Source organism: Penaeus vannamei, chromosome 10 (assembly GCF_042767895.1).
Source record: "Penaeus vannamei isolate JL-2024 chromosome 10, ASM4276789v1, whole genome shotgun sequence".
NCBI lineage: Eukaryota > Metazoa > Arthropoda > Malacostraca > Decapoda > Penaeidae > Penaeus > Penaeus vannamei.
Window position 1 is genome coordinate 11658945 of NC_091558.1, and position 15362 is coordinate 11674306.

Below are 15362 nucleotides of genomic sequence, written 5' to 3' on the forward strand. Positions count from 1 at the left end.
AGCGAGATACCACAAAGAGCAAAGCTAAATCGGTCACCAAATTTGGGTTAAGGTGATATAGATTCACTAGATTATTCATACATTGTTCCATAGATACATTTATCAGTTTATATGAGTCTGTGCTTATTTGCTGTGAGTTCATAGACTCTTAATGATAGATAATAAACCGATTTTCTTTTTCTATTCGATCTAAAGCTTTCTAAAATATATAAAAAATACTCTTAATGATAGATTATAAACCAATTCCCTTTTTTTCTATTCAATCTAAAGCTTTCTAAAATATATAAAATAATAACTCTGACGAATTTATAAGAGGAAAAAAAATGGCGGATGGGTGAGAACACATTCCAAAATGCGAGATGTGTAAATGACCTTTCGATATTACATCAGAATCACGTGATTGGGTACTTAGAGTAACGATGTCATGGTGAGACGCCAGCCACGTAGAGTGCTTTGTAGAATTACTCATTCTTGTTCGTACCCGGGGAGGGGGGGGGAGGGGTGCTCACTCTTTCAGATGTCTTCCCTTAATTGGATATATTACAGTTTTTTTTTACATGTGTTTTATTTATTTTGATTGTGATAGTGATTCAAGATTTTACATATATTGACATATTAAAACGACTTTATCTTTACCGCTAAACTTATAATAAGGGCGAAACAGAAATTCTGCAAAATTAGCAGCCTGCTACCTCCTCCCCCCAAAGAAAGATAAAGATAATAATGATAATAAAAATTGAAATAATAATAATGATAATAATAATAACAATAATAATAATAATGATAATAATAATGATAATAACAATAATGAAATGATAATAATAATAACAATAATAATAATAATGATAATAATAATGATAATAACAATAATGAAATGATAATGATAATAATAATAATAATAATAATAATAACAATAATAATAATAATAATAATAATAATAATAATAATAATAACAATAATAATAATAATAATAATAATGATAATAATAATAATAACAATACTAATAATGATCATGAACAAATAAATAGACAAACAAAATAATGATGAAATAAAATCCATAGCTACGCCACCCCACCCCCCTTTTCTTCGTAACATTAACACACAAATTAACGCGGTCTCACTCTGACGATCGGCAAGGTCTCCGTGTATCAGGAGAAGCTGAGTCATCGCAAACACTCGCTGCGTTTTGTTTGCGTTTGTTGTGACGTTCGCATCTCTGGGGGCGTAAGTAGTCTTTTATTCGTTATCGTTCTTATGATGGTGATGGTGATGGTGGTGATGATGATGATGATAATGATAACGATAATGATGATGATGAGGATGATGAGGATGAGGATGAGGATGATGGTGATGGTGATGATGAGGAGGAGGAGGATGGTGATGATGATGATGATGATGGTGATGAGGATGATGGTGATGATGAGGATGAGGATGGTGATGGTGAGGATGAGGATGAGGATGAGGAGGATGATGATTATTATTATTATTATTATTATCATTGTTGTTGTTACTATCATTGTTGTTATTATTATTATTATTATTATTATTATTATTATTATCATCATCATCATTATTATTTTTCTATCATCATCATTGTTACTATCATTGTTATTATTATTATCATTATTATTATCATTATTTTTTATTATTTTTTATTATCATCATTATCCTTACCATTATTATTATTATCATTATCATTATTATTATCTTTATTATCATTACCATCTTTTTTTCATTATTCTTATCTATTTATGTTTTTTATTGCGGTTTCTTGTTTATCCTCTTTTTTCATTATTCTTATCTATTTATGGTTTTTATTGCGGTTTTTTGTTTATAAACTAACATGTAGTAAAAAATCATTTAGTTATTTTCTATATCAATATCTATTCTGGGGGACAGTCTTCATAACAACAAAGCAACAGATAGAAATGGGGAAAAGGGGGATATAAGTAGGAAAAGAGGAGGATAAAGGGGAGAGGAAAGAGAAAGGTTGAGAGGGGAAACGATTAGAAAGGTAAGGAGAGGGAAAGCGGAAGAAGGAGGAAGAGGGGAGAGGAGAGATGGAGGACGAGAGTTAGGAGGGAGAATTAGAGGACAGAGGAAGGGAGGACAGGGGAGAAGGAGAGAGAGAGAGAGAGGGAACAGAGGGATAATAAAGGAAAGGGAAGAGGGAAGGCGAGGAGTGGCAAAGGAGAGGGAAGAGGGAGGGGAAGGGGAAGAAGATAAGATAGTAAGAACTGAAGGGGAAGCGGGTGGCATCAGATCAACAGGTAAAAGGGGGAAGAGGGAGACCTTGGGACCCAGTCGACGTCACTCCTTCGTACAGGTAAGGTGTTGAATTTTCTCTCGTTACCTGTAAGCCTAAACAGTGTCTAAGTCTATCCATCTTTCTTTTTTTCTTAATTTCTTTCTTTTTTCTTTGCTTTACTTTCTTTTTCTTCTTTTTTTCTGTTTCTTTCTCTTTTTCTTTTTCTTTCTTTCTGTGTCTGTCTGTTTTCCTTTCTTTCTATCTTCCAGTTGTATATCCTTTTGCCAGTTTTTCGTTCTGTCTATCTACCCATTTATAAAGCTCTGTCTGTCTCTGTCTTTCTCTTTCTTTGTCTCTCTCTCTCTCTCTCTCTCTCTCTCTCTCTCTCTCTCTCTCTCTCTCTCTCTCTCTCTCTCTCTCTCTCTCTCTCTCTCTCTCTCTCTCTCTCTCTGACGATTTTTTATCATAAAAAGTGTCTTGTATTTAAAGTCATTAAAGAGTTCATGGGGATGCTGGAAATTATCGATAGCGTAACTTCGATAGGCTAGTTACAATGTTTATTGATAGTAAGATTTGATAGGACTTGTTTTGATTCTTGACTTTCTGTGGGATGACATGTCTGGTCAGGTTACACCTCCAGGACATGACGTATTACAGTGTAATTTATTTGTGATACAAAACTACTATGCAATATCCCCATCCACCCTTCGCTGTAAGCCACGGGGTCGATCTAGCCAAGCCACGGCGTCCTAGGTCGTCCCGCGGGCCTCCTCCACCCAGGACTATCTCTTGAAGAGACAACCTGATGGGCAGACTCACCCACAGGGAAACGAGCTAGGTGCATTTATGTCCTGAGTTGGCGGAAGGAACTGGTCCTATGCTGGTCTCCTGTTGTAGAAGTCGGTTGGATACATGGTCCAGCCAACGGAATCCCTTGATCTGGAGTAAGGACATATTAAAAAAGGCAGCAAATAACGACTCCAAGGCATTAGATAGCATCCTGGATTGGCTTCCATAAAACAAAACACAGTATCAAAGCCTTGAAGACACGTAGCATGAGAGACATGGACTGCTCTACCAAAGTGCATAAAACACTCTTTGACTTTACCGTCCTCCGCAAGCATGTATCGAATGAGATCTGATATATATATATATATATATATATATATATATATATATATATATATATATATATATATGTGTGTGTGTGTGTGTGTGTGTGTGTGTGTGTGTGTGTGTGTGTGTATGTATACATATATACATATATACATATATATATATATATATATATATATATATATATATATATATATATATATATATATATATATATATAATGTATGTATATATATATATATATATATATATATATATATATATATATATATATATATATATATATAATACACACACACACATAGACACATGCGTAGACAGACAGATGAATAAATCGACAGACATATAGATAGATTGATATATACATATATAGATAAATAGATAGCTAGATAGATAGAAAATACGGAAGCCATCTCCCTTGCCTGTAGAGGTACCTGTCAATTTGTTTACAAGCAATGTGTAATCCTGTATTCCGTTTTCAGTCACAGAAATGGACACGGCAGTCACCCTGAGGTGCGGGGGTCGCATGCCTCTCATTGGGCTGGGATGCTGGCAGGTTGGTGTCGAACTTGGGCATTTATTAATAATAGTTCAGGTTCTCGTGTTTGTTTGTATATTGTATTTTTATTATCTGTTGTGCTGATGGACCTTGCGTGATCCATTGGGATGGTTTTATCATTTGTTGTGTGTTTTTGTTGTGGATCCCTGTTTTAAGGAACCGTAGTCGTTACGTGTTACGGTTTTCAAGGTAATATTTACTCTATTATTGGTATTCCGCCCAAGTTTCAACATTAGTAATGAATGAGGAATATATACTTCACTAAACTTGGTCAAAGACTATAAAAGTGATTAATAACTCGTGTCAGTTTAATAACTTTAATATCAGGAGAGACTGATAACCTCCCCCCTCCCCGCAGTCCCCCCCGGACCAAGTAACGCAGGCGGTGGAGGCGGCGCTGGACGCCGGCTACCGCCACATCGACACCGCCTACAACTACCTCAACGAGGAGGCCGTCGGCGCCGGCATCAGGAACTGGCTCGAGAAGACAGGCAAGAGCAGGGGCGAGATCTTCGTCGTGACCAAGGTGAGGGAATGAGGGGGGAGTGGGATGAGGCTGTGGTGCAGGAGGGGCACTGAGGGGGCGGAGGAAGACATAGCAGGCAATGAGAAAAGCGGAGTGATCCTAAGTGACGCAATCTGAGGACGAGGCAGCGGCTATGATCTTAGTCCTTTCGCAATTCCACCTGATATACTATTATTATTCTTATACGTTATCAGTGACGTGAAACTGATTAGAGAGGATACATTCTGAACTGACAGAGGTACATAACCTAAAATATTCCTTCAGTATACTCAAACGATTAAATTTATAAAAACATCATTAATACGTTTGCCACCCACAGCTGCCCATGATCGGCATGTATGAAGGAGGCGTGGAGAAGTTCCTGAAGAAGTCCCTGGAGAAGTTACAACTGGGCTATGTGGACCTCTACCTCGTCCATGCACCCATCGGCATGAAGGCAAGGAAGCATACGCATTCTCTACTTCTTGCACCTGTTCTTCCACTGCCTCTTGTTTCCTGTACCACCTCTTATGCTAGGTCTGATTTCAGGAAATAATCAATTGGCAACTCAACCCAGGCCCAAGAGTACCCGATTCGCCTTTTTAATTACAATCACCTGAGACTCAAAACTTTTGCTTACATGCATTTAGATGTCAAAACTTATATGCAATATTGTTTGTCTTTTTGAATGAAATATGTAGTCCTTAACACCAATTTCCTACTTTTTTCTCATAAAATACTTGGCGAATCGGATTATTCCACAGTCCGGGATGAGTTGCCAGTTGTCATCTTTCCTGAAATCCATTCTGTCTCTCTCTCTCTCTCTCTCTCTCTCTCTCTCTCTCTCTCTCTCTCTCTCTATCTATCTATCTATCTATCTATCTATCTCTATCTATCTATCTATCTCTATCTCTCTGTCTCTAAATATCTATCTATCTGTCTATCTATCTCTCTTCATCCTAGCAGGTTCAGTAAGAGATCAAAATGAGCATGCATCGAGAGTATTCACGATGCGCTACCTTTTCAGGGTAAGGATGACAACGATGTTTTCCCGATGGTCGATGGAAAGCTGAACTTGGATTATGCAACTGACCTCATTGCTGTGTGGAAGGTGAGCTTAGCACGGTGTGTGTGTGTGTGTGTGTCCAATATTACCTTATCAAATTGGCTCTAGAATCAGTTCAACAAATCTTCAAATGGACATAAACTTTCTGATTCTCAACACGAACCGAAAAAAATCTCTTCCAGGAAATGGAGAAGATGAAGACGCTGGGGCTGGCGAGGTCCATCGGCGTCTCCAACTTCTCCGTCAAGCAGCTGAGGAAGATCTGCGCCGTCGCCAAGGTCCCGCCCTCCGTCCAGCAGGTGAGGAGAGCGCGAGCAGGGAGGGAATGGAAGGATATGTCATGTATGGAAGTGTATATGTATATATATATATATATATATATATATATATATATATATATATATATATATATATATATATATATATATATATATATATATATATATATATATATATACATATACATATAGATATAAATATAGATATATATACATATATATATATGTGTGTGTGTGTGTGTGTGTGTGTGTGTGTGTGTGTGTGTGTGTGTGTGTGTGTGTGTGTGTGTGTGTGTGTGTGTGTGTGTGTGTGCGCGCTCAAACACACACGCACGCGCGCGCGCAAGGGTAAAGTATCCATATATTCATTGTAGGCCTACTGTGGTTTTGCCCTCGTACAGTGTTTTATAATGTAGAATGTTATTCAGCATTTTTTCTGTTTATTTGGTGGCGACAAGAAAAGAAAAAAATAGTCATTTCATCAGTTCGAATAGCCGCTACTAGATGGTGCAACAAGAAGCATTTACAAAAGTAGCAGCGATTTAGCAAAGAATTTGATGTGGTTTAGCTGCCATACATAGATGTATTAAGAATGAGGCGCTCTCATGCTTCGAGAATTATGCAGCTATAATTGAAAATTGTGTTAAAAGAGGGGGGGATGTCACTTCACCTCCAAAAGTGTAGCCATTTCCATAAATAAACATTTCCAGGAAGCTGCATTTGAAAATATCCCACTTCAAAGTCACCGATAACTAATGCTACATGTTTTGATATCCCTCATTTCAAGTAAACGAAAGATCAAATAGCTTACGTAGTTTCCAAAAACAGCTACTAAAACACATTGGTTATTTATATTCCACCAACCACAATGTTTGTTGCAACCAACCGAGGGTTTGCGCTTCATTCGTAAAAATTCTATCCGCGCAATCAGCTAGAGTGACCGTTTTGCAATCTCTTGCAACGGCGGTGAGGGATCGAATCCCGATCGGAGAGGTTAATATATTCATGATATAAATGCGGTAGTGCATTATTCCATCTTTCATCAATATACCTCAGGTTATCTGATCTGGGGTTTGATTTGCTCTTTCCATTTATCCGCGCTATGTTTACGTGGAAATGGTTGCCAGATGTACAAAGGGGCCCAGCATGTGTATCGGAATATAATTCCAGAACTGTACATAAACATACTTAATTATATATACATATATATAATATATATATATATATATATATATATATATACATATATATAATATATAATATATATATAATACACAACACACACACACACACACACACACACACACACACACACACACACACACACACACACACACACACACACACACACACACACACACATATATATATATATATATATATATATATATATATATATATATATATATATACACACACATATATATATATATATATATATATATATATATATATATATACACACACACACATACACACACACACACACAGATATACATATATATATATATATATATATATATATATATATATATATATATATATATATATATATATATAATGTATGTATATGTGTGTGTATAATATATATATATGTATATATATATATATATATATATATATATATATATATATATATATATATATGTATATATATATATATATATATATATATATATATATATGTATATATATATGTATATATGTATATATATATGTATATATGTATATATATATAAATATATATATATGTATGTATATGTGTGTATGTACACATATATGTGCGTATAGAAAGATAGAGAGAGGTATTATATATATAAGCTACATGTTTCCCCCATTCTCCCGCAGGTTGAGCTGCACGCCCACTTCCAGCAGCCAGACATGCAGGAGTTCTGCAAGAGCCACAACATCGCCATCACCGCATACGCCCCCCTGGGCTCCCCCGGCCGGAGGCAGATGGCTCAGCTGAGGTTCAGGTGAGGTTCGTTTTCATGCCCTGGGAATGCAATCAAGACACGCATGCGCAGCAGAAGATAAACAAGAGAAAGAAACTGTGATTCTAGCAATACTTAAAATGCTAGTTTTTCTCCTCGGCAGCCAAGCGGTGCCGGAGTTGCTGGAGGACCCCGTGGTGCGGCTGGTGGCGGAGCGGCAGGGCGTGACGGCGGCGCAGGTCCTCCTCCGCTTCCTGGTCCAGCAGGGCCTCATCGCCATCCCCAAGTCCGTCACGCCCTCGCGCATCGCCGCCAACTTTGACGTGAGTCGAGTGGCCAGCGGTCGCGGGCTCATGATAAGGAGTTAGATATGATATCTACCGCTGATATTTACGCTGTGCGCGGAGTTACAGAGCGAGCGTATATCTGCACTCCGCAGTAAAACCACAGGAATATCCAAATGCATGTTATTACACAAAAAATATATGACAGTATATTCCCCTATCAACTAATTTTGGCTCGATTAATAATCAATGCACATAATTGCGCTCCTCAGGTCTGGAACTTCGCCCTGACCGCCACCGAGATGGCAGCACTGAGGAGCCTCGACAAAGGGCCTTCCGGGCGCTCGTTCGCGACGAAGTAAGTCACGGATTCCTTGTGCAAAATTCTGGCGAGCAAATGCTATCTTCTGACCGAGTGAAAACTGGAGAAAGTTGGTAGGACGATAATATTGATAGAAAAGATGATAAGCCCCGATGAAATAATTTTCAGTCGTAAATGATTGATAATGGATAAAATATACAAAAATTATCAAGGTTGATTTTACGAAAATACTTTTTATTCCATGTCTTTTATCTCTCTCTCTCTCTCTCTCTCTCTCTCTCTCTCTCTCTCTCTCTCTCTATATATATATATATATATATATATATATATATATATATATATATATATATATATATATATATATATATATATATATGTATACATATATATATATATATATATATACCTGTTTATTTGTCTGTCTATCTATCCATCTATCTATCTATCTACCTACCGATCTGTCTCATATTGCAATGTTTTATACATCACTGTAAACTGAAGTGTTATGCAGCCTTCAGAACGAAATCATAAATTACAAGTGATTTGATGTCAAATTAATGTATCGGTGTAAATATCATGTGCATGTGGCTGTCATTAGAGATAGCAAGTGTACTCATAATAGTATTTTGTGTTTTGTAACTTTATATGCTGGTGTGATTCGGTTGCAATGCACGATTTAGTCATAAGTGTATTCGTCTCATTGTTTCAGGATGTCAGATCACCCCGAATTCGATATGGAGTAAATGACGACTTTCTTCGTGTAAATTCATCAGATGTGGAAAGGAGAGTGTTATGACAAGTAATACTTTACGTCGTTTAAATTCTCTTTCGCGAAATACTGTTTTGGATGTGTAAGTAGGTGTAGTTTTGATTCTTAAGACTTATTTTTAAATAAAGATTACTAACAGAATGACGTGTGATATGTTTTTTGATGACTTCTTTCTTTGGAGTTTTTCTTCAAAACCTAAAAGAATTTTTAAAAAGTAAAAAAGGAAAAAATAAAAAAAAACAAAAATAAAAAAACGCAGAGAAATATAGCAGCCAAATACGCAGATACAATCCATGCGCGTGTTAAATTTGGTAAAGACTATTCATATCCCAAAAAAATATAGAATGCAAGCAAGCAAAATCATCCTGTGAGTGCCCGTAATTATTCATAAAAAATACAGTTATATACTTCAAATTCAAGTAAATTTTGTTTAAACTGACTAAGGCTGCTTACACAACGCCTTTGCACACAGGGACTCAGTCAGAGCAAAGACTTATTTAGACTTTGCAGTGACGTCATAGGAAGCAGCACCGAGAATCCGAAATGTATTGCCGAATCCCCGCGCCCTCGCCAATCGTCGGGAGCTTATGACTGAAGAAATGCATCGTTTGGGGTCGAATGGGTACTACGTGGCAACTGATTGGGGTCCTGCTGCATTTATATAAATGTTATGATTTTCTTATTCCTACGTGGCTACATGTGGAAGACGCTCTAAAAAAAAATCCCAGATTGGTTTCTGTGTTCGTTTTTGATTAATATTATGGTAATTATCTGCCGCATTGATGTGAATTAACGAAACTAAAACAGAAATCATGAATAGGTAAATATTTCACATACGCTCGTTCAACTACCAAAATTCTTTGTTTTTCTTTTCTACGCCATCTGAAGTATCCGGAATTATTCATTTGTTTATTCAAAATTTCTGGCGCGTCATCATCTAAGGTAATTAGTGGTGTATACAAAATATGGCAATAGGGTCAGGCTTCAGGTCAGGAAAAGGCATACAGCATTATGACAAAGTATTGTGGCAAAAAGAAAAAAGGAATAAAAATTAGAACAATGTTTAATGTTTAATTATTTAAACAAATGGATGTACTAATCAAAGCTCATATAGCACTATGGTAAATTATTGTGATGAAAGGGCAAAGTTACTTACGTTTTAACGATCATATGGTAAGATAGTATGTTAGCGTAAAGGGATAGAAAGAGGGGTGGAGTGGGATAGTTATTGATAGGAGGGGGAAGGATAAGGATAGAGGATGATTAGATGAAATAAAGAATACTTATACGTCTAAGGAAGGAGATTGAGTTGTCGAAGGAAAAGGCAGGGGGCTTCGAGAGGATGTCCGATAGGTTGGGGGGGGGGGGAGAATAAGTGAGAAAAAATAGAGATGCGAGTTGCTGTGAAGCGGGGACAGGCTAGCCGGATGTGTGTGACTGAAAGCGGGACATCGCATGAGGAGCGTAGAGGAGGATCAGATTGTGACTTGAGATAGGAAAGGAATGTGTGAGGCGAGTGTGTCCAATGCGTAGGCGGGCGCATTTAAGCGTTTGTTCATATAGGATGCTATTGACCAAGGAGAGATGGAATATTTAATGTTATATAATTTATTGGCTGCTTTGATGGTATAGACGTGGGGAGAAAGGTGAGAGCTTACCTGGTCGAAATATGCAAGACCAATCGCAACTTGTAAAGGTTCAGAAATGAAGGTGTTATGGATATGGAGGGCTGGAACAGGATAAGGATGATGATTCCCTGATATGGATTCTACGTCATACTGTGGAGACATGTAGAGGTGATTGCAAAAACATAATTTTGCCAGCTGGTTTTGACAGAGTTTGGGTTTCTGTGGTTTAATTCTTTAAAAGTCTATTAAGGGTGATGTTTGGCTGGGGGTATTTCGCTGAAAGCAAGAAATACTCCCTGCTTCTCTGTTCTTTCAAAACGCTTTGGAGTGTGCATTGTTCCATCATGGAACACATTTAGATGTATATGGCCTGGATGTTCCTGGAGAGAGGGGAGCATTTTCTTAGATCATGCTTAGGAAGTTTCGGATGTCCTCATGGGTTTCTGGAGGGGAGTTCGGCGGGGAGGTTTGGAAAATAAGTTTGTTTTTTTTATGAGATGAAGGGTGGACAGGTATTTGAGAAGAAACTGTAATTGTAGGGGAAGTTGTGTATATTGGAGTATCTGGATTGATAATGGAAAATGGATTTGATTGGAGGTTAGGGGTTGAGGTGGGAAGGTGAAGAGTAGGGGGAAGAGGTACTGCTGAAGATGGAAAGACAGTTAGGGTAGAGGGGAGAAAAGCAGAGCGTTGAATGGGACTGCTAGAAAAGACGTGATAGCGTGCTTCTTGCTTGGTTTCCCGTAGAGTTTGTAACGAAGAACTGGCACCTCTGACTCAAATTTGTAGGCAGGTCAACTCCTATAAGATATATTATGTGGGCCTCCACAATTGGCATAAGTACGCAGCTGTGCAGGGTAACTTGAACGGTCATGACCAGGTTGGTCACATAGAGGGCATCGAGCAGTGGAGCGACAGTGCTTTGCAGGGTGACCGAAACGCCAAAATTTTTTTATATTGACGGGGAGGAGGTTGATATGGTCTGACCTGGTAAGATATTCCACCGATATAGAGCTTATGGGGAAGGTATTTTCTACGAAAGGTAATTTTGGCAATATTAACGCGGAAAGGGTACAAAATCTTCATCACTGGCCATCTGAAGCCTAAAATGCGTGAGGAAGATAAACGTCCATCCCTCAGGGTCCCCATGAGGGGTAAGGGCTAAACAATTACCTAGGGAATGCCATGCCCATGGCTCCTTGAGGCCATTCATGACTGTCTCAAAGTCAGCCTTTCATCTTTTCAACACCGCTCTCACACTTTGGGAACTGAACAGGGAAAAGAGTTGGGGAAAGTAAGGTAAAGGAAAGGAAGAAGAGAAAAGACCTTGCAAAATTAGTTGAGCTGTGGGCTGAAGCCTAAGGTAGGAGTGATCCCCTACCTTGGGCATCAGTCTCCATCTCCTAAGACCCCCCCCCCCCCACGACAACAACGGGCAAGGGATTGGGAGGGGCAATTAGAACAAAATATGTTAGACTTCAGAGAGCACTGCAGGTTAGTATGATAGTGAAAATGGGAAAGAGGGAATAGCAAACGGAGTACGAAGGCCTTTCATCCTTTCAGCACGGCTCTCACACTTGTGGATGTGGGCAGGAGATGAAGAAAAAAAAAGAAAAAGAAAAGTGAAGAAAAAAACGTAAAATTAGTTGAAGTAAGGGCTGAGGTCCAGGGCAGGGTGACAACCTACATTGGGTTTTAGTTCTCGTCCCCTAAGCCCCAAACAATAATAACGGGCATGGGATTGGGGTGTGGCAGTGAAAAGGGTAAAGGAAAGCGAAAACAGATTACGAAGGCCATTCAGGACTGACACAAAACCAGCCTTTCAAACTTTCAGCTCGACTTCCACACTATAGGATATGGGGATGAAGTTAAATTAATGACCAAAAGCAAAACATATGCGCTAGATATCGAAGGTCATATAGCACTAAAGTATAGAATCGATAGAGATGGGGGCGAGTTAATGGTTAGGTGTTATATGTCAACAGTTGTACAGTGGGAGGATGGTACAGAAAGGGGAATAAAGATGGGTAGAGGTGGAGGGGCGAGTGATTGGGTTAGGTTCGGAATAGACAAGAGGGGGTTAGATCAAGTGAAGGATGTGTACGTGTCTAAGGAAGGAGAACAGGTTTTCCATGCAGAAAGTATGGGATTCCACCAGGATGTTTGACAGGTTGGGAGGTCGCTGTAGGGAAGATAAGTGAGGAAAACCAGAGGTACAGAGTGGACAGGACAAGAGGGGGGTGAAGAAGAGAAAAGATCATGCAAATGTAGTTGAGGCGAGGCTCGAGCTCCAGTGTAGGGGTGGTCAAGGTCTGAATAAGTACACTGGGTCTCAGTCACCATCTCTTAAGCACCCCCCCCCCCCCACGACAACGTGGAAGAGATTAGGGGGGAGGGTATCCGGCATTAATATTCATAATTCACGCCTAATGTGAAGTTATCATTTTACCCGAAAAACATTCATGAACTCAAATCATTTTTGTGTTCGTGTTAAAATGCTTTCATTCTCTTTTCACAAGTCGATTCGTTATCCTTCGATATGTATTTTATTTTTTTTCAATCTGCTGTTTCCTGGACTTGCTTTTTATTTCCGAGTTTCTTATATTTTGGCAGTAAAACACGTCCTCGTCCTTCTAATTTCAATTAAAGATGGACCGACACGTTCCTCGGTGCTTGAATTGTTGGCGTTACCCCTGGGGGAAGAGGCCACTTCTGTGAAATCATGCTCCTGAATCCTACCAGGAAGAAAAAGGTCCGTTAAGCCTTTTGTTCCACAGTCCAATCGATTGCACGTTTTCATCTTGTAGAAGAAAAAAAACATGAGAATGAATATCTACACAATACATATGTATTTGACCGGTTTCGAATATATCTATTTGAAAATACCTCTCGAATACCTCTCTTGTAATGGTTAATGGTTAATAGTTAAAGGCGAAATAAATGTGCTAGACATCTAAGCTCATATAGCACTATAGGAAGGTATAGTAAAGGGGGATGTCAGGTGATAGTTGCTATGCGTCAACTATCTAGAGTAATGTTGAAAGGTTGAAGTTGGGTAAGGGTTGATGAGGGAAAAGGATTATGGTGGTTTAGGTAAGGGAGTTAGATCAAGTGGAGGATATTAAGGTGTTTTATTATGGATAAGTATAGACGAGACATAAAGGGAGTGTGGGGAAGATATAGAATGGTAATTGGGAATTGGAATTTGGAGGATGTGTGAGGAAAGTCTCTTGGAGGCAGATAATAGATGGATTATAAGCAAGGATATGACTGGTCTGGTCTGTGAGAACGGAAGCTGAGAATATTCCAATGTAGGAGAGTTATATTTTAGTTATTTTGAGTGAAAGCGACGGTACGCATTGGGGAATCTGGGGGGGAAGGAGCTAGGGGGTGTAAAGGAGGGGTGTCAGGAGGTAGGGAATCTGGGGAAGGGCACGGGTGTGACATGAGTGATTCCCGTGTGTATCCGGGAGGGAGTGGAAAGGATAGAGGGGATGGAGGGAGGGAGAATGTGCGTATAGTTGGGGTTGAAGTGGGTGGGTTGTGTTGGGAGGGAGTAGGAGGAAGTGGTGTGAGGGGAGTATTAGTGGTAGAAGGATGGATAGTTGGAGTTGAAGGGGATGTGTTGTCTTGGGAGGGATTGGGAGGGATTAAGAGGAAGGGGTGTAGGGGTGCTATGAGTAAGAGGCGGATGGATATTAGGAGGATGGATATCGGTGGTGGATGAAATTGAGGGGGTTAGGTTGTGTTGAGAGGGAGTAGGAGGAAGGGGTGTAGGGGGAATATGAGGAGGAGGGGAATGAATATCGGCAATCACTTCAAGTGTCGAAGGAGCATGAGTTATGGGATCTTGTGTCTCAAGCATATAGTTTTGAATGTCATTCATAGTTTCTGCAGTGGAGTTGGTTGGGGAGTTTTGTGGGACAAAGTTTTTCTTATGAGGGGGGAAGAGGAGACTACCCCTGGGGGAAGAGTCGATTTCTGTGAAGTCCTGCTCCTTAATGCTACCAGTAAGAAAAAGGTCCGTTAAGCCTTTTGTTTTACTCTCCAATCAATTGCACGTTTTCATCTTGTAGAAAAAACATGAATGAGAATAAATATCTACACAATACACGGTATGTATTTGACCGGTTTCGGATACAATGGAACCTCTTATAATAGGCACTTCCTCGACTTGGCAGCTTCTTCTAATAGGCGTGTTTTGTCCGGTCCCAACCGACACTAATGTAATTTCTTATTAAAGGTACTTCCTAGACCAAGCACTTCCCGTCTCCGGCAATTGGCAGCCAAATCCCGGTCCCGATTAGCCAATCAGCTTCCCCAAAATCGGCAGTGGGATTCTGATTAAAACGCGACATTCTGATGAAAAGGACGGCAGTGATGACGAAGGCGAGGAGAACGAAACACGTCCGGACGCAACCATCAGAGAAGCGATAGAAATGACGGAAAGACTTCGGGACTTCTTTCTGCACGAGAATATGTCAATGTGCAGATATGACACCGATGAAAAATTCTTTACTTGAAAAACTCGTGTCATCCTACCGGCAGGTTGACTTTTCTTTTTTCAAGCGCGTGAACAGTTAATTAATTTTGGAGTCTCTACTTAAACAACTTTGCGTAATTCTCTCGTCAGACTAAGTTGATGTCTTGTTT

General features: G+C 39.1%; 1 protein-coding gene across 1 annotated transcript; it reads left to right on the top strand.

The window, feature by feature from the left end:
• Positions 1-2278: 2278 nt before the first annotated feature.
• Positions 2279-9224, top strand: LOC113821670 (aldo-keto reductase family 1 member B1). The gene is made up of 10 exons (XM_027374183.2): positions 2279-2326; positions 3847-3920; positions 4282-4449; positions 4769-4885; positions 5456-5539; positions 5677-5793; positions 7621-7748; positions 7870-8029; positions 8263-8348; positions 9022-9224. Exons 2-10 carry the CDS (start codon positions 3855-3857, stop codon positions 9053-9055), a joined length of 960 nt encoding a protein of 319 aa, XP_027229984.2. The 5' UTR covers positions 2279-2326; positions 3847-3854; the 3' UTR covers positions 9056-9224.
• The last annotated feature ends 6138 nt before the right edge of the window (positions 9225-15362 follow it).